Below are 27483 nucleotides of genomic sequence, written 5' to 3' on the forward strand. Positions count from 1 at the left end.
TTTGATATCACGTATTACTTATTGTGTAGTATATCGTGTAAACCTAATTGTATTTTTTAAAGTTTGGAATCACGTATAATTAATTGTATAATCTTTATTTCAGTTTTGATATCACGACTTTTGTAATTGTATCTCTTTTTTACAGGTTCGCTATCACGTATAACTAAATGTATAATCTTTATTTAAGGTTTGATATCACGTATTTGTAATTGTATCTCTTTTTCAGGTTTGATATCACGTATACGTAATTGTATCTCTTTTTTGCCGGTTTGATATCAAGTATCATAATTGTATAATATTTTTTTCAGGTTTGCTATCACGTATAGCTTATGTATAATCTTTATTTCAGGTTTGATATCACGTATAACTAATTGTATAATCTTTATTTCAGGTTTGATGTCACGTTTAACTAATTGTATAATCTTTATTTCAGGTTTGATATCACGTATAACTAATTGTATTATCTTTATTTCAGGTTTGATATCACGTATACGTAATTGTATAATCTTTATTTCAGGTTTGATGTCACGTTTAACTAATTGTATTATCTTTATTTCAGGTTTGCTATCACGTATAACTAATTGTATAATCTTTATTTTAGGTTTGATATCTCGTATTTGTAATTGTATCTCTTTTTCAGGTTTGATATCACGTACACGTAATTGTATCTCTTTTTCAGGTTTGCTATCACGTATAACTAATTGTATAATCTTTATTTTAGGTTTGATATCTCGTATTTGTAATTGTATAATCTTTATTTCATGTTTGATAACACGTATAACTAATTGTATAATCTTTATTTCAGGTTTGCTATCAAGTATAACTAATTGTATAATCTTTATTTTAGGTTTGCTATCACGTATTACTAATTGTATAATCTTTAGTTCAGGTTTGATATCTCGGGTTTGTAATTGTATCTCTTTATTTCATGTTTGATAACACGTATAACTAATTGTATAATCTTTTTTTTTAGGTTTGATATCTCGTATAACTAATTTTATCTCATTTTTTTCAGGTTTGATATCACGTATTGATGGAACTATCATGTTCTCTATCACAACAGAAGCATCAGCAGCTGTTATTACATTAGATCCATGGGATAAACTTTTAATCATCGCCAGCGCTGGGCTATTTCTGTTGTTTGTTCTCGTCTGTATCATGTGTGTCTTGTCTCCATTCTGTTGGCTATATCACTACTGTCCATTCCAGACCCATGCACCTGTAAAAGGTATGTGTATATCTAGCTTCTACTCGTCTGTATCATGTGTGTCTTGTCTCCATTTTGTTGGCTGTACCACTACTGTCCATTCCAGACCCATGCACCAGTGAAAGGTACGTGTATATCTAGCTTCTACTCGTCTGTATCATGTGTGTCTTGTCTCCATTCTGTTGGCTGTACCACTACTGTTCATTCCAGACCCATGCACCAGTAAAAGGTACGTGTATATCTAGCTTCTACTCGTATGTATCATGTGTGTCTTGTCTCCATTCTGTTGGCTGTACCACTTCTGTCCATTCCAGATCCATGCACCAGTAAAAGGTACGTTTATATCTAGCTTCTACTCGTCTGTATCATGTGTGTCTTGTCTCCATTCTGTTAGCTGTACCTCTACTGTCCATTCCAGACCCATGCACCAGTAAAAGGTACATTATATATAACATAAACTCATCTGCCTTAGGTGTGCAATGTTTTGTCGTGCTAGTTTTTTTTTTAACATTTGATACAATGTTTTGTCATATCATAATCTGTGCTATTGTCTCATTTTTTAATCATATTTATTTAAAATATAACAATTTTCGATTTATATATGTATCTATAAAAGATTACGTCCAGAGTGAGACCTAGATTATAAATCCATATTTGAAACGTGTTGATTTCTCATTGACATGACCCACGTGGTATTATTATACAAAAATAATATGCAGCATATGGCGAATTGGCCAATTATCACCTAACTATATCCGGCCCTTATTTATAAAATATTTTTTGGATATTATTGACATGGTTTAGATGAGTGTAAAATATGTTTTGTTGTTTAAAGAAATGGTTTACCAAAAACAAAGGTAAGTCAATATTTCAGAGATTTACAATAAAAAATAAACCGTCGTCGGAATTTTGAACGTAAATGCATGCCGGAAATAGTTACCAAACACCATTACTTAAAAAAGAGTTAGTATTACACAGACATTGATACAAAATACATGTAGTTCAATCTGACTTGTACATGAAAGAAGTCAAGGTCAACAGTTCTGAGATCTTTATAGCAAGTCTTTGTTCATCGTATTTGTATGTATTCTGTCTTTGGACATTTAACCACTTTAATATTTTTGTTGTTGTTATAATAAGTTAGTAACTTACAAATAAGGGGATAGTTTTCAAATTTCTTTAAAATATGAAAATGAACAAAAATGAAAATATTAATATCAATTTTTACAGTTAAGGTTTAATAAATACCATTACTGTTAACCGTGATATTTATTGATTTAATAAATAGTTAGTTTGTATATATAAAAAATATACATACAACAATGTCAACAATTGAACTGAATATTCGATGCAGTATTTTGCATTGATTTATTCAGATTTCACTTATTAAACAAAGGTATTAATTAGTTTATATAGATGTTTTGGCGAAAGTTTTTAAATCTTACAAAACATTAAAAGTTAACAAAAGTTAACAAATGTGTTCATGATGCTGCACAGCTAACTATTTTTGGTTTATTTTTTTTTAATGAAAAGTTAGTGTGCGGTTTAGCAATATCTTGTTTGGAGCGCAATGGATATGTTAACTTTATTAAATTAAAATTGAGAACGCTAATAGGGAATTTGTTTAAGAGACAGCAACCCGACCATAGAGCAGAAAACAGCCTAAAGCCACCAACGTGTCTTCAACAAAGCGAGAAAATCCCACACCCGGAGTATCAAAAATGGGGACTAGACTAGTTCAATGACATATAAAACATATAGATGAACTAAAGTTAATAAACTTACAAGACTAACAAAGATCAGAGGCATCTGGCTTGGGACAGTACAGTTCTCACATGTTCTAAACGGTTTGTCACGAACTATAGATTAGACTTACAAAAATGGAAAAGTAAATATTTTACTAGTTTGCTTTTTTGTTATAACAATTCTTAATGAATGTCTATTATCTATTTTGAATTTATTGAACCATAAAACTTATTTTTGACTCTTCACATTGAATAATCCGCGAAGCGGATTATGTCAAATGTGAAGAGTCAAAAATGAGTTTTATGGTTCAATAAAATCAAAATAAATTATTGCCATTCATTATAAATAAATTTCTATCAAAAATAAGGCTCAAAGAACGTTCTATATTAATTATATAAACAATAACAACGTACACACATGTTGGCGTATGAATACACAACGTCAGAGTGGGCGTGTCGCCATCAAAATTGACAACATTGAAAATAAAACTAATAATTTTAACCAATCAAAAGACAATAAATACACCAAATTTATTTATTTAAGTATGTCGTTACTATTCAGGCCCCCTTATATCACTGACTCACCAGTGCCGTCACCTAATATCACGTCCTCTATCGGCATACATTCGATTTTGGATTGCACTTGCAGTTCATTTACTGCCTATGTTAAATGTATTATTGAATACAATTTACTCACAAAACTATCTAGAGTTTTGTAAACGTATATTTCCGGCTTACAAACTTCGTTATACACCCTGCCATAATACCTGTTCCTGTTCGAACAAATATCATAAAACCTTTTACCTCATATTTATTTGACTATATGAGATCCACGGATCTCAAAAGTCCATCACATTCTGATTTGTTTTATCTGCATATGAATTCGCCTGTTGAAGCTTTTAGTTTGACTTTAATATCATTACAACACAAGTAATGTTAAACTCTCTAACGTAGTGTAACCTGCATGGTTAAATCAGTTATAAGATGTTTTCAAATAATTATATAATATTTCGATGCGAGTTCAATGTCCTTAAAAATCTTTAGATGAATCATTAAGACCTTGATTTTATTTATTTTCAATATATTGTTGTATATTTTTTCAAGGTCATGATCCAGCGCAAGGATATGGATCAACTTCCACTGGAAGTCAAAGCCCTCCATCTGAGTGTATGCCGTTATCGCCACGCATGCGTGTTGGATCCGTCAAAGAATCGTCAGAATTTTCCGACTCTAGTGGTCCTAGCATGATAGAAATGAAAAGGGTAAACAATTAAGAATACTTGTTATTGTCTGTTTTACATTGATACAGACTGTCCTTACTTATAAAAAAGAAGATGTGGTATGATTGCCAATGAGACAACTGTCCACAAGAGACCAAAATGACACAGAAATTAACAACTATAGGTCACCGTACGGCCTTCAACAATGAGCAAAGACAACAACAATGAGCAAAGCCAATACTGCATAGTCAGCTATAAAAGGCCCCGAAATGACAATGTAAAACAATGAGAAAACTAACGTCCTTATTTATATAAAAAAATGAACGAAAAACAAATATGTAACACATACACAAACGACAACCACTGAATTACAGGCCCCTGACTTGGGACAGACACACACATAATAACTCATATTACTAGAGAAATCCCAAAGACATGCGCAGAGTTTGGCCAAATAAATTGAGTATTGTCCTTACATTCTCTAATCCTTTATAATATTATAAACTGTTTTTCCCCAGACATTTTATATCTTACTACAATTGAATTCCTTACTAGAAATTGTCTTGAAAGAGTCAGTATGCTTTGAAGACAGTTCGTCATGAACAAGTTTTTGAATTTTATGAATGCTCTTCGAATGGCGTCATGATAAAGTTGAACGTTATGCATGTTATGGAGTATCTAGGTCACATATTAACATGATTTATTTAATTTTTTCGTACTTGTTTTCCCGGTTATCGTTTATTATTCATAATTCGTCGAATGTGACGAACCTCTTACTGTTTACTGGTTATTCATTAGATGTGAGCATCAAATGGAGTATGAACTACTTACCGTCACGGACGGATATGAGTTTTATATTGCGTACAGTGTATTGCACTTTGTTTTATGCAATGCTTGTGTATCATTTTCGTGTTATGCCCTACAAGACTGTTTACCTTTCAAACCCATTCTTTTTTAATTCATTTTTTGTAAAGAATATGCCTAGACCAATCAATGATTATTCTGTATGTTTTAAGCTATCTTGTTGAAACTTGTTAATATTATTATCTACAAATGAAATCGCAACAATTGAAATGGAAAAGGAAAACTATCAAAATAACAGAAATTATTTAAATTTAAGAAAGCTAATAAATAAATTTTGAATGGTATATGTAAATTAGATTTGTCATTCATATTTTCTACGCGAATGTATTTACATCGTATTTGTTTTCCGGCTTTATGTTTTCCATTTTGTTTATCATGAATATAATAATGCTAATTTATTGAACCATGAGCACATGCATGTCTCCTTGTTAGTTAAAAAGACGTAATTCTTGTTGGCAAATAACACGACAGTCCTTGTGCATATCTTCCTGAGCTGGTGAAATATGAACGATATGCATTAAAAAAACAAATACATGCTAGATTCACTGCCATGGCATCTTCGCCAGCCAAGGATGCTGTCATGGCTATCTACCAATTAAAATACAGCTTATATAAGGCGTAATTGAGCCAAATAATGCAAATAATTTCTTTTTTTTAAAAGGATAGGATACGTCCCCAAACGAAGTATGTCCTTTATTTGCCTTAACTATTGAACAAAATTATAACAATCGATTTTTTTATAGGCACAATGGAAAGACGGTTTGATGCAGAAGAGAAGCTTGAGTGTTCCTAATGTTGACTCCATGGACCATAGAGTAACGTTACTCAAGGGGAGCCTGGATTTTACCATGAAATACGATAAAAATGAACGTAAACTTATAGTTAACATTTTAAAAGTAACCGAAATGATCTTGAGTGACACAGCAGCAGTGATTTCCCCTTATGTGCGCGTGCGCTTTTACAGGGTTCCATATCAATTCTTTAGTCTCAGCAAGGATCACGTGATAAATAATTTACATATTGAAATTCGAACTAAAATGAAGAAACATAATGACAATCCCACATTTAATGAACTTTTTGTGATTCCAATAGATAAAGACGACTTAAAATTATATACTGTAAAAATACAACTATGTGACCTAGATAAATATTCCCGCCATATTGTTCTGGGTGAGGCAACGTTTACACTAAAGAAACTAAATCTGGCAGAAAACGAAGAAGCAGAATGTTCTGAAAGTCTACAACCTCCTATAGATGTAAGTAAAACTCGTTTGTTGTTCATATCATAGAATTATTTCTAACATAAAGTTACGGAAATATATTTTAGACTGATTTCTGCTTTTCATCTTTTTATGTATTCGGCTTTTTATATCAATGAATTTGACGATGACCACTGTATGATATCATTCAAATTATGTTTACTAATCTGTTCAATAATGGTGATGGAATTTTTAACGGTCTTTACTGGCTATACAGCACTCGCATAGACGATATATAGAGAGGTAACCAAGCAGCTGCGAAAAAATTGCTCTGCCGAAAATTACGAAAATAAGTATTAAAACTGCTATGCGAAGATCCAGAAAAGAGGCAGAAGGAATTTAAAGTAAGCATTTATCAATATGATTGTTTTTTGTGACATTTATACCTAGTTCTTTCGAGATATACTGAAATTATTTTTTAATCCGACAACGTCGCCATCGAACGCCGCCATTTTCCTATTGTTCTATCAAGTTTTCTTAGCAACGTAAGACAATTTGCTTATAATTTTGCAAAAATCCCGCAATAGTGTTATAACGTCAAAATAAAATGATGGAGTCCAATGCTGGTAATCAGCCGGAATATGGAAGAAGATATTGTTGAACTACTTACTAAAATTGATCATCGATTAAGTGTTATTGAAGGAAGGACGGATAAAATAGAAAGCATTGATAGAAAACTTAGCGAGCTTACAAGTAAAGTAACAAGCATTGAAAAAGAAGTTGATAATGTAAAAAAACGAACCAATACATTAGAGAAAGATGCAGGGGAATTTAAAAAAGAGCTAACGGAAACTAAGAGAGATATTAATGAAATGAAAGATGCATGTAACGCCGCTAACAAAGTAAATGTGTCCGATTAGCGGGAGAAAATTATAGACCTGCAATGCAGGTCAATGCAAAATAACCTTGTTTTTAGTGGGATTGAGGAGAAACCCGAGGAAGATACCAAAATCGTAATTCAGAACTTCATTTCAAATGAACTTTCAATTAAAAAAGATATACAGTTTGGAAATATCCATAGGTTTGGTAGGGCAGACAAAAATAAGGGCAAACCGAGGCTTATTGTAGCGAAATTCGTATATTTTGCTGACCTACGAAAAGTTTTAGAAGCAGGGCCAAAGTTAAAAGAAAAACCGCAGTTTGGGATGAACTTACAATTCCCTGTCGAAATCGAAGAACGGAGAAGAAAATTATATCCTGTCATGAAAGACGCGAAAAGAAATGGGAAAAGAGTTAGTCTGATACGGGACAAATTAATTATCGAAGACAAAGTTTATAATTCTAAAACGATTACAGAGGAAAACCAGACATCCCCAAAAGAAAATAATGATACTGAAATTAGGCCAAACAAGAGATTCAGAACTGGCTCATCGTCATAGGAAATCGCAGGAGGTACAAATGTTAATACAAAATCTTTGAATCATAAACAGTGTAAGCTAAATTGCCGTGAACTTGAAATTAGAAATTTAAAAATATTAAGCTTAAATGTATGTGGAATTAAGACAAGAATGAAATTTCCCGAATTTATTGACCTTATAACCAAATACGATATTATATGTTTCCAAGAAACCAAAACCGACAACTGCGACCATCAATCCCTACCTGGCTATACTTTCAAAATGAAAAACAGATTCAGCTTATCAAATAGAAGATCAGGCGGCCTAATAATTTGTTATAAAGATGAGATTTCAAAATATGTCCGACTTATAGAAAATGAGAGCAATTTTGTCATGTGGATAAATGTTTCTTCCCAATACACTAAATTAGACGACGATTTTATTCTTGGTTCGGTTTACATTCCACCTGAAAATACACGATACAGTTCTTCCGATTCTTTTCGGGAAATTGAAAATGATATTTTAGAATATTCTTCTCGATATAAATATGTATGCTTAGCCGGTGATTTTAACAACAGAACATCGATAGACTTAGATCATGTATCAAGTGAAGACAACGATTTTGATGATATTCTCATCGAATCATCCATTTTTGAAGAAAATAGTCTGCACATACCTGATAACCTCACATGTCCTACTACTAGGGAAAATATGGATAAAACAAAAAATAATTACGGTGATTTACTCCTAGATTTATGTAGATACACTGGTGTATATATTGTGAACGGAAGAATAGGTGATAACATTACCGGTAAACTAACAAGTAAAAATGCAGCTACCGTTGATTATTTTTTAGCAACCCCAGACCTCCTTAATATTATTTCAAACTCTGATGTGCTACATTTTAGTAATTTATTTTCTGACGCCCACTGTCCTTTGGACATTTCGATAAACATCAACACTACTACATGTACCTGTAATGCATGTAACCCTAGAACGGACATCCAACCAAAAAAAGAACAGGTCAAGAAGTGGAATTTAGCTAAAGCGGATGAATTTAATGAATACTTGGATCTTGCAAAAATTGAAACTATTGATAATGCTTTGGATGTACTGACAGATGACCATGTTAACCTGAATAATATTAATTATACTGTAAAGAATATTGGTGATATATTTGTCGACGCCGCAAAACATACGTTTGGAACTTACAATCCAAAAAAACCTGATAAAAGAACCTACAATGCGCAAAAAGAGAAATCGAATAAACCATGGTTTGACAACGAGTGCAGGCAAAAAAGGAAAAACACGAGGCGCACCCAAAGGTTATACAGACTATGTAAATCCGAAGAAAATAAAAGAATTAAAAATCAAAGCGAAAAAGAATATAAAAAGACCTTAAACAAATGTATTCAAAAATATAGGATCGAAATGAGAAATAAAATGAAAAATATGAAAACAAAAAACCCAAAGGAATATTGGAAATTACTGAATGGTGAACATAAACAAAAACAAAAACAACCAAATATACCTATACAAATATTATATGACTTCTTTAAGGAATTAAACGAGACAACAAGCAACGATGAAAATGGAAACACACAACAAAATGAGCATGATGATACCAATGTACAAAAAGAGTCGAACGAAATTATTAATGATGTAATTACAGCAGAAGAGATATTGAAATGTATAAAGAAGCTTAAAAACAATAAAGCTAGTGGCGATGACCTTATTATTAATGAATACATAAAATCAACAGCTAACAAAATGATAAATATATATGTGAAATTGTTTAATATAATTTTTAATACTGGAATTATACCGGAAAGCTGGCTCCTTGGAAATATAAATCCGATGTACAAAAACAAAGGATATGTGGAGGATCCGAATAACTTTAGACCAATAACAATCTTGAGCTGTTTTGGGAAATTATTCACGTCTGTCTTAAATGAAAGATTATCCACTTTTATTGAATCTTTTTCTATACTTCATAATAACCAGAGCGGATTTAGGAAAAATTACTCCACCACTGATAATTTATTCATATTACATTGTCTTTTTGAAATGATGAAAAATCGGAGAAAAAAACTGTTCTGCGCCTTCGTCGACTTCGCAAAGGCATTCGATACTGTCTGGAGAAATGGACTCTGGTATAAAATGAACTTGAATGACATCAATGGTAAGATGTATAATGTGATAGTAAATATGTACAATGGTATCAAATCACGGATAACATATAACAATGAATCTTCAATATTTTTTCTTGCAATATTGGCGTTAGACAGGGTGAAAACCTATCACCATTATTATTTTCTTTATATATAAATGATTTAACAGATTATTTAAATAGCAAAAATATAAATGGCTTATCGTCTATATCTGAATGTTTGGAAAATGATCTAAATGTGTACCTAAAATTATTCATAATACTTTATGCTGATGACACAGTCATTATGTCAGAGAATAGAGATGATCTTCAAAATCAATTGGATATATTTAGTGAATACTGTGATATTTGGAAATTAAAAGTTAATGTGGCAAAAACAAAAGTTATGATATTCTCAAAGGGAAGACCTCCTAGTAACGTACATTTCTTGTACAAAGGAAACAAACTAGACATAGTAAACGAGTTCAATTATTTGGGTATAAATCTCGCCAGGACAGGAACATTTACAAAAGCAAAGAAAAAAATTGCAGAAAAAGCAACGAAAGCCATGTATGGCGTCATACAAAAAAGCCGTTTATTTAACCTTTCAATAAAATGCCAACTTGATCTGTTCGACAAAATAGTTAAACCCATACTTCTGTATGGATGTGAAGTTTGGGGATCTGAGAAAAATGATGTTATCGAACAAGTTCACCTGAAATTTCTAAAACATATATTGCACTTGAAAAAATCGACACCAAGCATAATTGTGTATGGTGAAACAGGCAGATACTCACTTGACATCAACATAAAATGCCGAACTATTTCGTTCTGGTGCAAACTATGTTCAGACGAAAACAAACTGTCTTCATTAATTTACAAGACTGCATATTACCAACATTGTGTGAAAAATCAAAGCATCAAATGGATCAAATATGTTCAAAATATTCTTAACATGAGCGGGTTTTCAAATATTTTTCAACAACAAAATGGACATTTCTCAAAGTGGCTAAATCAGAGCATCAAAATGAGGCTAATCGACCAATACAAGCAGACGTGGTACTCTTCAGTACAAGACTCACCAAAATGCATTAACTATAGACTGTTTAAAAAACATTGGAGTTTGAGAACTACTTGAATACTCTTGTAGATTAACATTTGTTTACATTATGTAAATTCAGAGCAGGTAACCATGCGTTACCTATAGAAAAGGGAAGATGGCAAAACATTGCCCGAAATGAAAGAACATGTTCGTTGTGTAGTTCCGGTGAGATAGGCGACGAATTTCATTATTTGTTTTGCTGTTCGCATTTGAATAACGAAAGACAATTATTTCTACAAATTAAGTTTTCAAATAATCCAAATATAATTTCATTTTGCTCATTATTTAATAGTAAAAAACAATCTGTCTTAAGGAAACTGTGTTTATTTATTAAGTGTATTAATAAAAAAGTTTGTCCCTCCATGTAAATGTAATCTCATAAGCATATTTGTATTTGTTTACCTTAACTATTGTGTCTTTATTTATATTGTATGTTTCTCTGTAAACTTGTATCTAGTTTTTAGAGAATAAAGTATCTATCTATCTATCATGGTCGGTTTTAAATACTAGTGGTATCTTAAAGTATTTGTGTTTCCATGGTTGTAATATTTTCTTGTGAGGACGTGTTCGATTCACTCGAGAACTTGATGATATAATGCTACATATAAATATACTTTTGAGGAAAATCTCCATCCAAGTTACAATTTGTAAAAGAAAAAACTATTATATGTCAAAGTTTCATGGTCTTCAACACGGAGCCTTAATTGACTCGACCGAACGACAAGCTTTAAAGGAAGACTACTTCAAGTTACTTTCTATTTGTTTTTAACTTCTGCACGTATCTGTTTGTTTTATATTTTTGATTACATAAAAGATCATAGAAATAACGTTATGTAAAACGATGTTAATACCATCAGAAGTCTCTGCGATTCTATTAAAATACAAACTCCGATTCTTATCACGAGAAAGCGACGGAGAAAACGATATTGATAAAAATAACCAATGGGACTTCACACAAAACAATAAATTTACATAGTACCCAGTTTTAAATAATATCGGATTTAAGATCTTTTATATGTATATACGAAAATTAAGTATTATAATCTAGAAATAGGATAATGGAAAATTTAAACTGGGAATGTGTGAAAGACAATAACCTTACGAAAGAGCGGAAAACAGCCCAAGGACAATTTGTCTTCAACACAGCGAGACAATCTTGCGTGCCCCAAAACAATAATGTATGTATACAGTTTCAACGAAAACCACGCCACACTAAATTCCGAAACAAATGAACTAAAAAAAATTAAAAAAAAAAACCAAACAAGCCCTTATTAAACTAACAAAAGCTAGATGTTCCCCGTTCCGACTTAATTGAGACAGGTACATAAATGCTGCGGAGTTAAATGTTTTGTTTGATATCAACCCTCCCCTATAATCTGCTTCAATATAATCCAATAATATTATTATCTTTAACAGGAAGATATAGGAGATGTCTCTATAGGACTTAATTATCTACCAACGGCAGAAAAGTTGTATCTGACTATTGTAAAAATCCGTGGGCTTCGACCAATGAATAAACAAGATAATACAACTGGTACGTTTATATTAGTATTATCAAGAGATTTGTGCAAACATACCATATCCCTCTCTAACCGTTGTCTTAGGAACGAAAGAAGAACGAGTTTTCAGTTTTTCTGAGTAGGATGATTTAGTTACATGTTGTTTATTAGTAATAAGTAACTTAGACTTTTTTTATTTATTTTTATCTGTTCAACTTGCCTGTTTATACATTTTTATCTTCTTAAAATTTTTGATATGTTTATTTCATTTGACGCTTGCGCAGCTATATCAAACATTATTACCATGTATATTGAATACTATTTGTCGAAAAATATTAAAGTAATGATAATTGAATCCTTTCGTAACCAATTATCTCTTTTATTGCAGTTATCCCATTTTTACAAGATTCTAGAAAAGTTAGAGGTCGAAACTAGTATTCAATTTGATAAAGTCAATTCCTGAATCTTAAACTTTTATTTATGGAATCGTTAGTGGAAAATAGGACGTTATGTGACTTCTTGAATCATATGTTTGTACTATTTGATCGCAAAATAAGCTATGCATCCAGTTACTAACTAATTGTATTTCTTTCAGATGCATATGCCAGGGTCGCTTTAATGTTCGATGGTAGACATCTTAAGAAAAGTAAAACAATTATCAAAAAAGGAGATCTTAATCCTGAATTTGATGAAACATTTGCATTCGATGTCCCAAGTCAGAAGCTTGGGAGCGTTTATTTCCGAGTGTCATTGCTACACGCTGGAAAGACTAAGGAAGAACATAGACTATTGGGTCGAGTTTATATTGGGCCGAATTTAGATGCTGAATCTCATGCACACTGGATGGAAATGATTCAGTTGCCAAGGAAACAAGTTACAGCTTGGCACAAAATCCAAGGATAAGTCAAGGTCACATCTTCGATCCAATAACAATAATGTTACTAAGAATTTTGTGTTTAAGAAATCTATTTTCCGGGAAGAGTGCGCTGGCTAAGGAACTATATATTGTAAAACAAACTAGTTTTGATAGGCATAGAGGTAAAGAGGTGAAATTGTATACAAATATATCATGCTAACAAGGAGGATTTGCCCAAAATACAGGTTAAGAGGTTAACAAATTTCAGGAGCCGTTTTGTAAACACCCCTTGTAAGCCTGATATAATTGCTGAATTCCGCCGAATGTTCTTTGTATCCATCTTGAACTCAGAAATGTTATTGTAATCAGGTATCATAAAGATGCAATTTAATTCTTTGATGAACATACGACATTTGTAAAGAAAACTCTATCAGTTTGCTGTTCACTAAGTGTTGACATTTTAACTGTACTTGAATTTTGAATTGTATCCGGTGAAAAGGCTTTCCCAGTGATATAGATTTTGAACAGATATATCATGTTAAGGAGGGGTATTTGCGAAAAATACCAGTCGAGAGAATGTTAAATTTCACGAGCCGTAAGGCGAGGGAAATTCATTCTCAAGACTGGTATTTTTTGCAAATACCCCTCAATAACATGATATATCTGTTTAATTACACCGAATGTTAATGTACTAAAACGCATTGATGATCGTTACGTTACAAGCGTGCAGTCGGATAGAGTATTTTTTGGCAAATACCACGGCAGAGAGGGTAAAAAAGACATATCCTTTTAGCAAATACCCCGGTGGCGTTAAAAATGAACGATATTCATTTGATAACGGTAAATTGGTGAAAAATACACTGGCTATTAACCAATCAAAACCCCGGATTCTTACATAAGGTGTAATTAAAACCAGAATGAAATTGTTTTTTTCTTATTAATGATATCATGTTTCTCACATCTGAATATTGACAACTGTTAGTTAGTTTTAGTGTGAAATCATTTTCCTTAATCAGCTTGTTGTAGACTCTTAAGTAACCAGTGTCTATTGAATGTTATGGCGGATGACAGAATTATCCATGAACATATTAAATACTGTAATGTTATTCACTGTTAAAGGACTGTTAAACCTGTACTTTGGTGAAATTATATAAAAAAAAAAAATACAATTTAGAATTGGTACTATAACATGTATAAGTCGCAAGAGCATTAAATAAACTAAAAAAAAAGGTTATGGAGCTCCTTTTCGAACGATTTAAAATTTAGAATGTGGCGGTTGAAGGCTGACCCGGCCTTTTACCTTATATTTGCATTGGTACTATTTGGGTCTCAAATCGAAAGAAAAGAAATCTAGAATCTGCTTCTGATAATAAAAATTGTGTTTTTAGGGGGAAATATGTTACCCTCAGAACATCCGACACAAATTTCTAAACTTGTCTTAAGTACATCCTCAATCTAGTATTTGTGTTCTAACTATTATAATATATGTATAAAATATGTGTTAACATGTAGTACCCGTAGAAAATCAAATTATTTAATTTCTATTTATAATATGAACTGGTTGTTCAATAATTACAGAATAATGTATAATCTTCACCGGGCTATATATGACGTCACGTCAGGAATTAATAACATAATAACAATTTCCGTGGAAATTCATTGGCAGTTTATGGGAATTCATTGTTTTCTTGCAGTGAATGTTAGTGTAGATTGCCCCTGTTATAACATGTAATAGAAGTGCGAACTGTTTTAGTTGTTTATTTTATGTTACATTAAAACTATCATTCCAATTTATGTGTGAAACTTTTGATTTTATTTACAGAAAAAGTGGATTTTGTTTCCTTCAATTTATGATAGTAAATCAACAAGAGAGATAGAGAACTTTGATGGAATAGACAGAAAAAACAACCACATTGCATCTATTGGTGTTCACAAACAAAACGACACATTTGAAATATAATTCACGAATATGATCATGGTCATACATTTTATTTTATTTTACATCCTAAGAAGATTAGTTTATATTATATAAGTACATAGCAATTGTATATCACTACTTATATAAATCAAACTGATTTGACTGGGGTATGTACATGGTCAATCCCTCTGCTGATGGAAACTGAACTGTTTAGGAATAAGGATCCCGAAACAAGCAGTTTTCTTGTGTTTCAAGAAAACAACGTGTTTATAATTGTATGGATCTGTATGAAATAGTATCATACCTCAAAAGAAGCTAGCGTGTATTTTAGATTTATTAGAAATTTTGGATTCATCTTTAAACTGGTAAAACTTAAGATCAAACCTTGTACTGTGGAAGGTACATTAAGAATGTGTCGAAGATAACATGTCTGTGAGCACTCAAACACCTATCCATAACCTGGAACATTGATGTTAAAACGAACTGTAAAAATCAGTTGCAATTGCCATAACTCAAAAGATCAGTATGCGGCACAAAACCAACTAACAGCAAAACAAGAAACAATGCGAATAAGAGTACTCGCATTTTCTGAAAGCTAGCCAATTACAACAAATAGATAATCATTTTCTCACAGACTAAAATATCAATCGGTGAACAACCAACGGATTTATGGTAAAGACGTCATAAATTTATAAAGGCAACAGTAGTATACCGCTGTTCGAAATTCATAAATTGATTGAGAAACAAGTCCGTGTTACAAACTAAAACTGAGGTAAACACATCAAAAATAAAAGGAGAACAAAGACACAATAGAAACACAACACTGAAATGCAATACACACAGACACTAACTATAATATAACAATGGCCATTTTCCTGACCTGGTACGGGACATTTTAAGAAAAAATGGTGGGTTGAACCTGGTTTTGTAGCTAGCAAAACCTCCCGCTTATATGGCAATGTCTCCTCTGAAACTATTGTGCCTAATATTTCTTAACTTTAAAAGAATGCTCCTTTATAATGTAGTTTATGAATTATCCCGATTTTTTTATCCATCGACAAACATGGCTAAAAGTAGAACATAGGGGTTAAATGCAGTTTTTGGCTTAAATCTCTGAAACTAAAGCATTTAGAGCAAATCTATCATCGGGTATAATTGTTCAAAAGTTCAAGATCTATCATCCAGGTTATTTTTAGACAAACCGAACAACCCGTTGTTGGGTTGCTGCCACTAAATTGGTTATTTTAAGGAATTGTTGCAGTTTTTGGTTATTATCTTGAAAATAATGGAACATAAATATAAACTGAAAAAAGCAAAAATGTTCAGCAAAGTAAGATCTACAAAAAAGTTTATAATGACCAACATTGTCAATTGACCCCTTAAGGAGTTATTGCCCTTTAAATTAATTTTACACAAGTTGTTAATGTTTTTGAACTTAAAAAATCTTCAAATGAATCTTGTATAAATTTTGTATTTTATTTCCTTGTACGTCAAAAAACATAGACACTATGGCTAAAAAGGAACATATAGGTAAAATGCATTTATTTGCTTTTAAAGAAAATATGACAGATCCAATGAACATTTAAATGAAATTTTTAAGCCACTCATTTATATATATTGAAAAGCAAAAATAATCATTGATGAAAGATTTAAGCAAAAAAATATGAGGTAAGCGATTCAGGCTCTTGAGAGCCTCTTATTTGTCAAACTCTTCACCAAAATTCGAAGATTCTGTAGATGCACATAAGAGAGCAATAAAAACGCCCCTTTCTACGTATCTAAAAAAGATAAATGTGGACGTAATTGCACTTTCCAAATTTTGTGTAAGTACCTAAATTCTATATATTTTTTTAAATATGTCCTGAGATTACTACAATCACGACAGCAACAGTAAGATATTGATGATACTGTAGAATTATCTGACAGTCATTTGCGTATATTTCTTTCCAATATAGATATATGAAGATGTGGTGTGAGTGCCAATGAGACAACTCTCCATCCAATTTAAATAACAATTTATAAAAGTAAATCATTATAGGTCAATGTACGGCCTTCAACACGGAGCCTTGGCTCACACCGAGCAATAAGCTATAAAGGGCCCAAAAATTACTAGTGCAAAACCATTCAAACGGGAAAACCAACGGTCTAATCTATATAGGCACATCTTGGCGATACATTCGTGCATTAGTAGTATTTGATAAGGGAATGGAACGAATAAAACAATAAATAAAAGTATTTGTTCTAGGTTGTCGCCCCTTAAACCTGGCGGGAAATTAACATGATTAAGAGACGGACAAAATTTCTCCTGATATCATCGATCTTATCAATAGACAGTTTTTCAGCTATATAAAGAGTAGGGTTTTAAGATTAATGATTGCTGTTCTATCAGTATTGCTCGTTGTTGAAATAATTTATGACAGAGACCTGAAATTAAAAAGTAAAATTGCAAAAATACCGAACTTTGAGAAAAATTCAATGCTTCTATTCTCTCCTTTGTGTCTTCACTAAAAAAAGTGTATTTTTAGCAATCAACACTAATAAATGACTCAAATGTTCATCGCTGGTCATTAATTCATTTATGATATCCTATTCACCGAAAATTGCTATTTATGATGAGTGAATACAAGACGTATAAGATCGTATAAGGTTTAGAAAGTTACTTCTTATTCACTGTAGCATGACGTGTAGCGCAATGCAATTTACTATGAGCGAAGAATATCTTCATTTGCCAAGTTCAAAAGGTCGGACATATGGCATAAAATGGTAGATTTCTGTGTATAGTGTATTTACGTTTAATCGTTTTTATACAATAAAGTAACTTTCATGTGACTTATGGACCTTTTAATGTGTATCCTGAGTAGTGTAACTAAATAGAGATGATAGGGTCACATTCCCCAAAGAAGATATTATTATCTCTGTAACGTTTTTCGTTTATTACATGCATCATTGGGTTTTATTATCATGGTATAATTAGATTACTTATTCTCATTAACCGTTATAAAGTAATTCCTTACAATCTATTTTTATCGCCTTCGATCAGATTGCACTTGTTACATTGTTAAATGTCAAATCAATCATGTTAATCAGCTGGTGCCCCGTTGCTTTGTTTATACAGGTGCCTCGGTTGACCTCAGTTTCGGTTGACCTTAGCTCCGGGCTCCGGGCTCCTGTATTATAGCTCCTGTAGAATATTTCTTTGTTCAGAGTCATTTAACCATATTGTAATCAGGTTACTAGAGTAGTATAAAAGAGAGAAATAGATAGTGAGAAGGGGACGAGATACGATATACGGGGGAGACGATTTTGTGTACGAGAGGTGTGTACTTACGATTTATGATTATACCACCGTATTGTTGAGCCTGCAGTTTAGATGTTGTAAACTTATATTACTGTTACATGTAGTTTGGATTATTGAATAATACAGTGTTGAACTTTTAATTGACTTTGTGTTTATGTTAACTTGCAAGACTTCGTTCAGACTATACCAGGATCCATTTATTTATTTATGTGACCAGGATTCCCTTAATCACGCTACCAGAGATTTTTAGGGTAACCCTGTTAAAGAGTATACTTGGCATTTGTCGTTCCGTGTACGAGTGAAACGTAGACGCCAAACAAGACAGCACACACACAAGAATACTTACTTACTTACTTATAGTTACTTATAGTTGATTTCCAGTACAGGATCCCTCAAGGTTCCTCTTCACCAGACTCGTAATTTAATATATTTCTTATACTATTTTGACCGTGACTTCCGGATATTTCTGCTCTATAGTCATTATAGTATAATTCTTCGTCTGACCAATATTTGTCTAGTCGATTTTTGAATGAATTTATCGATGGTGACTTTGTTATTTTATCTGGTAGTTTGTTCCAGGTTTTAGCAATTCAATACACACTTGAGTTCAAGTTGCATCACGGCAAACTAACCAACCAAACACTTTTTCGTCACATCTCTTTTATAGATTTAGAGTTTTTACCTTTTTAACATGTTAAAGTAGTTCTCAGGATTTTAAAACGACTGCAATTTAAAACTATAAAAGAGATGTGACGAAAAAGTGTTTGGTTGGTTAGTTTGCCGTGATGCAACTTGAACTCAAGTGTGTATTCTAACAGGTAAACATACAAACCTAACAAGGAAATGACTGTGTAAAGTATTTATAAGTTAAAAAGTATATACATGTATTTTATTGCTTTGTTTTTCTATTTTAAAGAATAGCTTATACATAATTGGTAAATCGAGTAAAGAAACAGCGGTGAATAAACTTTTCAAAATCTTAAATAATTAAATTTTCTTTTTTACTTTCAGTTTGGGTTTCTCACGGGAGATTAGATTATAGATTTTGTACACACACATATATATATATATCTATATATATATATATATATATATATATATATATATATATATATTGATGTATATTTTTTCGAATATGGAGGGGATATACAAATTTATATACACTGTATACTATGTTTATTTCAAATGCGCTTGGGTATATGATTCAGATATTTTGTTAGGATTTTTTGTTATTGATTTAAATATTAAATTTTCTATACTAATACTACATATCTATCACTACTGCGCATGTCTCACCTAGTTTCCAGCGATTTTACCAACTCTGACACAACCCCCGTTTCTTATTGTGGATAGTAAAATGTGGGTCGTCTCAGAGTTGGTAGAATCCCTCGAAACTAGATGAAGCATGCGCAGTAGTAATAGATATATAGTATGAATATAAAAAAATAATATTTAAATCAACCAAAAAATAAAAATATTCCCAAAAATATCAGTATCATATACCCAAGCGCCTGTGGTTTATATATGTATACAATGTTTATGGTATGGTATGGACAATTTTGGAATTTTAATCAATATTTTTTATTTAATCTATTTATCTTTACTAGGGGTGTGTCTGTACAGGAATGTTTTTTTTACAGTTAGGTATACACAGACGTGCCGCTGGTATTGATACTTTTTTTGAATTAAAAATATATCAAGGGGTGAAATTTTAACTGTGTATCTGAGTGGACCATATCAAGCGAAATTCAATTGTTTGTTAATTTTATCATCTTCTGCAGGGACGAAAAAAAGTGCACTGCATAATCTAGTTATGAATTTTCTAAATCATACAATTCATTTTTTTTTATCTAGGGCATACTATGCTTTAAAACTTTCCCAGATGCACAGGTTTGTCTGGACTCAGAGTAAATTTTGAGGGGTAAATACAGCCATTTTAGCCATTGAGTCCACATGAACCTTAAATCAAAAGATCAATAATGGTGATCCCCTTAAAACTGTCTATCAATCTTTGGTGCGGAACATTTTGTTTTTTCTTTTCAATTAATTCCGAAAGTTTGTTAGAAAATAAAAATTCAGTGATGCCTGATGGCGTTGTCAGTTTATTTTTGATCTATGATTTTGACTGTCCCTGGTATTTTTCGCCCAACTTTTTTAATATAACAGGATTGGCACATTTTCAGTTATGTACACTGGGTTTCGTGTGTTTTATGAGCATTGTCCAACCAAGAGGAAAATATTGGGAAAACAAACGTTTTACTGGTGACTGAATCTTTTAGATGAGTCCAGTTTTATTTAAGAATAAAGTAATTTGTAAGTTCACTTGTTTGAGGTTCTTAACATAGTGTATTACTTTTGAGAAAGTATAGGTACAGCAACTCCAAGATATATATAAAACGCATGGACAAATGTCAACAGCTTTCTGCCAGAATATCGTAATTATAAATTTGTAATCAGATGAACTAATCTTTCAATCAGTTTAATTGAAGTCTGGAGCTGGCATGTCAGTTAACTGCTAGAAGTCTGTTGTTATTTATGTATTATTGTCATTTTGTTTATTTTCTTTGGTTACATCTTCTAACATCAGACTCAGACTTCTCTTGAACTGAATTTTAAATGTGCGTATTGTTATGCGTTTACTTTTCTACATTGGCTAGAGGTATAGGGGGAGGGTTGAGATCTCATAAACATGTTTAACCTCGCCGCATTTTTGCGCCGGTCCCAAGTCAGGAGCCTCTAGGCTTTGTTAGTCTTGTATTATTTTAATTTTAGTTTCTTGTGTACAATTTGGAAACAAGTATGGCGTTCATTAACACTGAACTAGTATATATTTGTTTAGGGGCCAGCTGAAGGACGCCTCCGGGTGCGGGAATTTCTCGCTACATTGAAGACCTTTTGGTGACCTTCTGCTGTTGTTTTTTCTATGGTCGGGTTGTTGTCTCTTTGGGCGTATGACATTTGCGCCGATTTTTAAAATTTTCATTCTTTCATTTGCGCCGATTTTATATTTGCTCCTAATTGGATTTACAGGTAAGTTAATACTTGTACATGTACTATACCGTGCAGGTGTATTGGTAAAATCTGTTTATAAACAAAGGTTTTAGTTAATTTTGATTCATATTGTTCTGAACTTTGCTGTAATTGATGGACATATTGCACACTGCAACGAGCCGAGGAGTCAATTTTTTTTAACCATCGACGGCCATACACATAAGTACGTTAATAGCAAGACAAAGAAAAGATGGATTTCGTTATTGACAATTACAACAAATATAGAAGAGACGAAATCACAAGAAAGGAATATATTAGATATATTGCCTATAAATACTCAGCAAGAACAGATTTATGATTTTAATGTATTCCGTTTTTATGGATTTGAATGCTGTAAATAGATTTTCAATTCGTCATTTTAGTATAAACCAGAGTGCTTTTATCTAAAGTTTTTACTTCTTGATTTTAAAGTATGTGAATATAGTGTACAACTGGATGACAGAAGAGGTCTATAATGATAAATTAAAAATAACATGACTTGGATGGAGAGTTGTTTCATTTGCACTCATACCACATCTTCTTATATCTATTCACCTGTAATTAACCTGTAATTTACCTGTAAAAAATCGGCGCAAATGAAAACAAAAATCGGCGCAAATGAAAGAAAAAATCGGCGCAAATGCAAAACGCCGGTCTCTTTGACACATTTCCCATTTCCATTCTCAATTTTATAACAAGATTTCAGATAAATATGTTTAATTATGCAAGCAAAAGCTGTGTTTTAAAGTTACTTTAATTAAGTACTGATTACTTTAATCAAAGTACCGACGTGCTGTTTACTCGGAAAACCCAAGTTTTGATGGGTGGCATGTAAATAAAACAGATTTCACCTCAATATAGACATCTAGCAGTTGCTTTTTCATGTCAAATATCAAGTTTTCAGCCAAATTCAAGACATTATAATACTAGTTTTTTTAACACACAATCAATTATTTAGGTTCCATAGCAATAGAGGGTTGAAAGGTATCACTCTTGCTTTTGTAACTAGTATGCTCAGGTTGCCCTTTTCTTATATTTCACAGTGTAGACTTTTTTTGTTCTTTGATAATCTTTAAATATTTCTAATTTGCTCACTGTTTCTAAAAAACAGAGTGTTGTTGCATGTCAGTTAGCTAGGAAAGGGGGAAGGTGTCCAACACTTCAAGTACTATAATATTCATAAACTAATATTTAAGATATATGTAACATAAAAAGATGATTAGTTTAAAGCCAGCGGATCAGCAATCTAATCATGCAATCGATACATGTAATAAATTTATAACACAGTGATGACTGCTGTACCCATATTTTGACTATTATAGATATCTACCTATTGTGTCTGTTTTGTTCACTCGTCGGTGAAAATATAACGGAATTTGATGCGACTGTCATACATATGAGAGGTTTAGCGCTATAAAACCAGGTTCAATCCACCATTTTCTACATTTGAAAATGCCTGTAACAAGTCAGGAATATGACAGTTGTTGTCCATTGGTTTGATGTGTTTTATCATTTTATTTTGCCATTTGACTAGGGACTTTTTGAATTGTCCTCGGAGTTCAGTACTTTTGTGATTTTACTTTTTAAATAATGTTGAAATAGGCACAAACAGCAAACTAGATGCTACAAGGAGCATGTGTCTATCACCTGATATTTTAGTTTACAATTGATGCATAAAATAATGAAATCATTATACTTTTGCTTTAGTTTCAGAGGTTAAAGTCATGATTACCCTATGTTCTGTTTTTAGACATGTCGGTAATGTTGAATGGCAAGTGGGGTCATCGGACACATTTTTAAAACTAAATGCCGTAATGATGATTGTGGCAAAGTTTGGTTAAATTTGTTTCAGTAGTTTTCAAGGAGCATATTTTTGTAAAAGATTACAAAATTTACAAAAAGTTGATAAAACATTGACTTTAAAGGACAATAACTCCTTAAGGGGACATTCGACAATTTTAGTCATGTTGACGTATTTATAGATCTTACTTTACTGAACATTATTGTTGTTTACAGTTTATGTATATCTATATATATCTATAATAATATACAAGATAATAAACAAAAATTGAAAATTTCTTTAAAATAACCAATTTAGGGACAGCAAACTTAATACGGGTTGTCTAGTTATTCTCATTTAAGGGCATATAATAACTGCGAGTAACCTCAAATCGTACTTTCGTGTAAATTTGACCTGTTAATATGATTCGCAATGTTTATTTTGTTTTTAAATGTTTACTTATTTAGGATTATATCTCGTCTCTTTATTTTTAATATATACCATAGTTGATGTTTGGCAGACCATTAATTTTCACTTCTGTTCTTGTATTATGAACAATAAAATTATTTTATTTGTAAAAAGAAAATCCGTTCTCCGTTTATACTGTATACTGTATGCCTAACAAAAAATAATATTTTCATTTACCCATTATTCTACTTGGCGGTATTTTGTTCAAGGTAATGGCTGTTTTCTGAAATTGTCTAGCCCTTAGTTTATTGATTTTGTACTTACATTGTGTCCTAGATCAAACTTACTCGTTCAGTGTATGTTTACTTGTGTTAACATATGTCTTTTGATTGAGCCATTTAAATAGTTATTTTATAAATGAGTCTGATGTAGACGAAACGCACGTCTGGAGAATTCAATTATAAGCTTGGTAAGTTAAATACTATTTACACCACAGGATCGATGCCCGTGGACGTCCCTAAGGGTATCACCAGCCCAGTAGTCAGCTCTTCGGTGTTGACATAAATATCATTTTTTTAAAATAAATTTCCTGTTTACAAAAGTATGAAATTTTCGAAATACTAAGGATTTTCTTATCCCATAGATTACCTTATCTTTATATGGCACAACTTTTTTTGAATTTTGTTCTTCAATGCTCTTCAACTTTGAACATTTTTTTGGCTTCATAACTATTTTGATCGGAGCGTCCCTGATGATCCTATGTAGAAGAAACGCGCGTCTGGTGTATTACATTTTAAACCTGGTAGCTTTGATAATATAACTATGTAATAGTGTGTCTTTCTTTGTTGTGATGAAACACTATTGTTTCAGATAAGAGTGAAGATTGATACCTAGTAAAACGTTTAAACCCGCTGTATTTGTTTGCACCGGTTTTGAGTCAGGAATCTGATGTTCACTAGTTGTCGTTTGTTAATGTGTTTCATAAGCGTTTTCGTTTCTCGTTTTTTTTTTTTATAGATTAGACCGTTGTTTTTCCCGTTTGAATGGATTTACACTAGTCATTGTTTGGACCTTTTATAGCTTGCTATTTGGTGTGAGCCAAGTCTCCGCGTTGAAGACGGTACTTCATGGTTTACTTTTACAAATTGTGACTTGGATGAAAAGTTGTTTCATTGGCACTTATACGACATCTTCTGATATCTATATGGATCTTAACCTGATGAACATTGTTACCCCGGTCAGCCATGCTCTAAATGATATAATCCAAAAACTGCATTTTACCCTTATGGTCTTGTTTTTGACCATTTCGGCCATTTTGGTTGCCAGCCGGTGTCATCAGACACATTCTTTAAAGTAATTATACCCAAATGATGATTGTGGCAAAGTTTTGTTGAATTTGTCCATGTAGTTTCAGAGTAGAAGAGTTTTGTAAAAGACTACATAATTAACGAGAACTCGTTTAAAATTGACTATGAATGCAAATAACTCCTCAAGGGGGCTCGTGAGTATATTTTTTTTTAAATATAGGATTTCACCATTTTTATCTATAAATGAACTTTCACCTTTACTTAAATATTAGAAAAATAAAGTAAAAATATGGGGTCCTCCGAAAAAAGCATGTTAATTACAGAAGTCGCTTTAGGTTGATGACCCCTTCTGTAGCCATGTTTTTACGAACTTTTCAAACTTCAATTGTATCAAAACTACAGATATAATAAATAATAGAGATAGGCCATTTTGAACATATACCAAGGAGAAACTTGATGCAAAGCATTATTATTAACTGCTTCATTACATTTAATAGAAAAAGACTACTTTGTGGCAAATAAACCAAGATTTTTATAGAAAATCCACAGCCTTTAATACAGAGATTTTTCTTCTAAGATTTGAAACATAGATTACTCACTTGATTTTCTATGATGTGCTAGTGTTTATTTTTCACAAAAAGTTCTAACCAACCTGTAAATTCCAAAATACCTCGTGCTGGGTCACTAAAGTCGAGCGCACCCTAAAAGGTGTACTTGATTTGGTCCATATTTTTATTTGTTTTAACTAACAACTTCATTAATAAATTTGTTTTAGGGAAATCAATACTAGCGCTGCATGCAATAATCCTATATCTGTCAGCCATCAAATTGCCAAATATGGGAGTACAAGGGTAACGGCTGTGGATTTTCTATAAAATGTCCATATGCTTAGCATTGAATCAACACAAGGGTACATAATCCTTAATTTTTTCAATTGTTTAACGTTTTTTTACCAAAGGGAGATAATTTGGAGCATTTTCAATGATGCTATCAATTTAAAAGTCATCTAGTTCCAAAATGAATTGATATTTTTGGTTGATTTTTGTACCATATCATAAAGAAAGAGAAAGAAAGAACTAATAGAGTAACATGTAAATTTTTTTATGCTGACTTATTTGTAGATCTTGTTTTGCTGAAAATTATTGCTGTTTATAGTTTATCTATATATATAATAAATGATGATTTACAATATGATAGCCAAAAACTGCAAAATTTCCTTCAAATTACCAATTTATGGGTAGCAACCCAAAAACGGGTTGTCTGGTAATTTAGGGTAGATAGATCTATGTTCGTAGCCATATGTGTGACGCAAGATCCAGATCGAACAAGACAAAGTTTTAAGCAGATAAAACTGATTCCTCGTCTGTCAAACTAAAAAAAAAACCTGTATGTTTTCTAATAATTAATTGAAACAGTTGAAAAACAACAGTGGGTTTGTAAAGCTTCAACATATGTTCTTGTACATGTATTTATGTATTTAAGATGATAACCATTTGGCTCATCAAAGAACGGAGAAGGCCGAGTAAAATGGGGCATTTTAATACGACTATTTCCTTTGATATTTGTAAGACGACATGCTTGTGATTGATTTCAATTTTTTAGGAAAAAACTATTTTATCTTTCAGGTCATATTAACTTCCGAAACGTGTTGCAGTTAGAAAGCATGTGAGAAATGATAAATATATATAAAACATGGATGACAATATTGATACTACCATAATGCTTTGGTCCTAAAACATAAAACAGTGCCATCTGAAAGATCGGAACACTACTTAAATTCTGAAAGATTAAACAGTAGTTAAACAAATGACAAGTATGCAATTCACAAGACGTCTGTAAAAACCAACTCTTTGTTGATTACAGTCCATATAATCCCTAGATTTCAGTTACTATAATACGGACATATTCAAAAACTTACCAAGATGGCATCTAATGCTCTCTCACAAGAAGAGGAAAATTATGTACGAATGGCATTGTTACTCACTGGAATTTCTCCTCGTGCAGTTCGTGTCCTGTTTGATAAAGAATTTCCTCCAGCATCTCTAAGTTTTACTGTGAATGATAAGAATGCAAAGAAAAAGCTGAATGACTTAAGAGGAAGACGAGTTATCAACCAAGCTCAGTGGGATCTTCTGTTTCCCTGCAGCGGTAAGTTTAAGTTATAAACCAGGACCAGTGGGATCACCTGTTTCCTAGCAGTGGTAAGTATATGTTATCAAAAATAGATCTATAGCAAAACACAACAAATACATTATTAGAAATAATATAATAACATTAACGTTACCAGTTTTCCGGCACCAGATGCGTATTTCGACAATACATGTCTCTTCAGTGATGCTCGTGGCCAAAATATTTGAAATCTAAAGCTTATATAAAACATGAAGAGCTATAATCCAAAAGGTCCAAAAAGTATAGCCAAATCCGTGAAAGGAATCAGAGCTTTGCATGAGGGAGATACATTCCTTAATTTATAATAATTTCTAACATTTTGTAACAGCAAATTT

The 27483-nt window shown here is 32.1% G+C and overlaps 2 protein-coding genes across 6 annotated transcripts in view; both read left to right on the top strand.

Moving 5' to 3' along the window:
* Positions 1 to 1019: 1019 nt before the first annotated feature.
* Positions 1020 to 13376, top strand: LOC143057791 (synaptotagmin-A-like). Of its 5 annotated transcripts, none has more exons than XM_076231194.1 (5): positions 1020 to 1228; positions 4057 to 4214; positions 5780 to 6292; positions 12300 to 12417; positions 12978 to 13376. In XM_076231194.1, the coding sequence occupies exons 1-5, from the start codon at positions 1045 to 1047 to the stop codon at positions 13283 to 13285; spliced, it is 1281 nt and encodes a 426-aa protein (XP_076087309.1). In that variant the 5' UTR covers positions 1020 to 1044; the 3' UTR covers positions 13286 to 13376. The 5 variants fall into 5 exon arrangements, with proteins under 5 accessions (XP_076087309.1, XP_076087311.1, XP_076087310.1 ...); XM_076231196.1 differs by lacking the exon at positions 1020 to 1228 and adding an exon at positions 1252 to 1332; XM_076231195.1 differs by lacking the exon at positions 1020 to 1228 and adding an exon at positions 1356 to 1436.
* A 5738-nt stretch (positions 13377 to 19114) lies between these two features.
* Positions 19115 to 27483, top strand: part of LOC143056362 (uncharacterized) — a 28982-nt gene continuing 20613 nt past the window's right edge. Inside the window, exons 1-2 of the mRNA XM_076229451.1 lie at positions 19115 to 19272; positions 26605 to 27127. Coding sequence (XP_076085566.1) covers positions 26902 to 27127 — 226 coding nt within the window. The 5' untranslated portion in view covers positions 19115 to 19272; positions 26605 to 26901. The remainder of the gene's footprint in view (positions 19273 to 26604; positions 27128 to 27483) is intronic.

The sequence above is a fragment of the Mytilus galloprovincialis genome, chromosome 13 (assembly GCF_965363235.1).
Source record: "Mytilus galloprovincialis chromosome 13, xbMytGall1.hap1.1, whole genome shotgun sequence".
Lineage (NCBI taxonomy): Eukaryota > Metazoa > Mollusca > Bivalvia > Mytilida > Mytilidae > Mytilus > Mytilus galloprovincialis.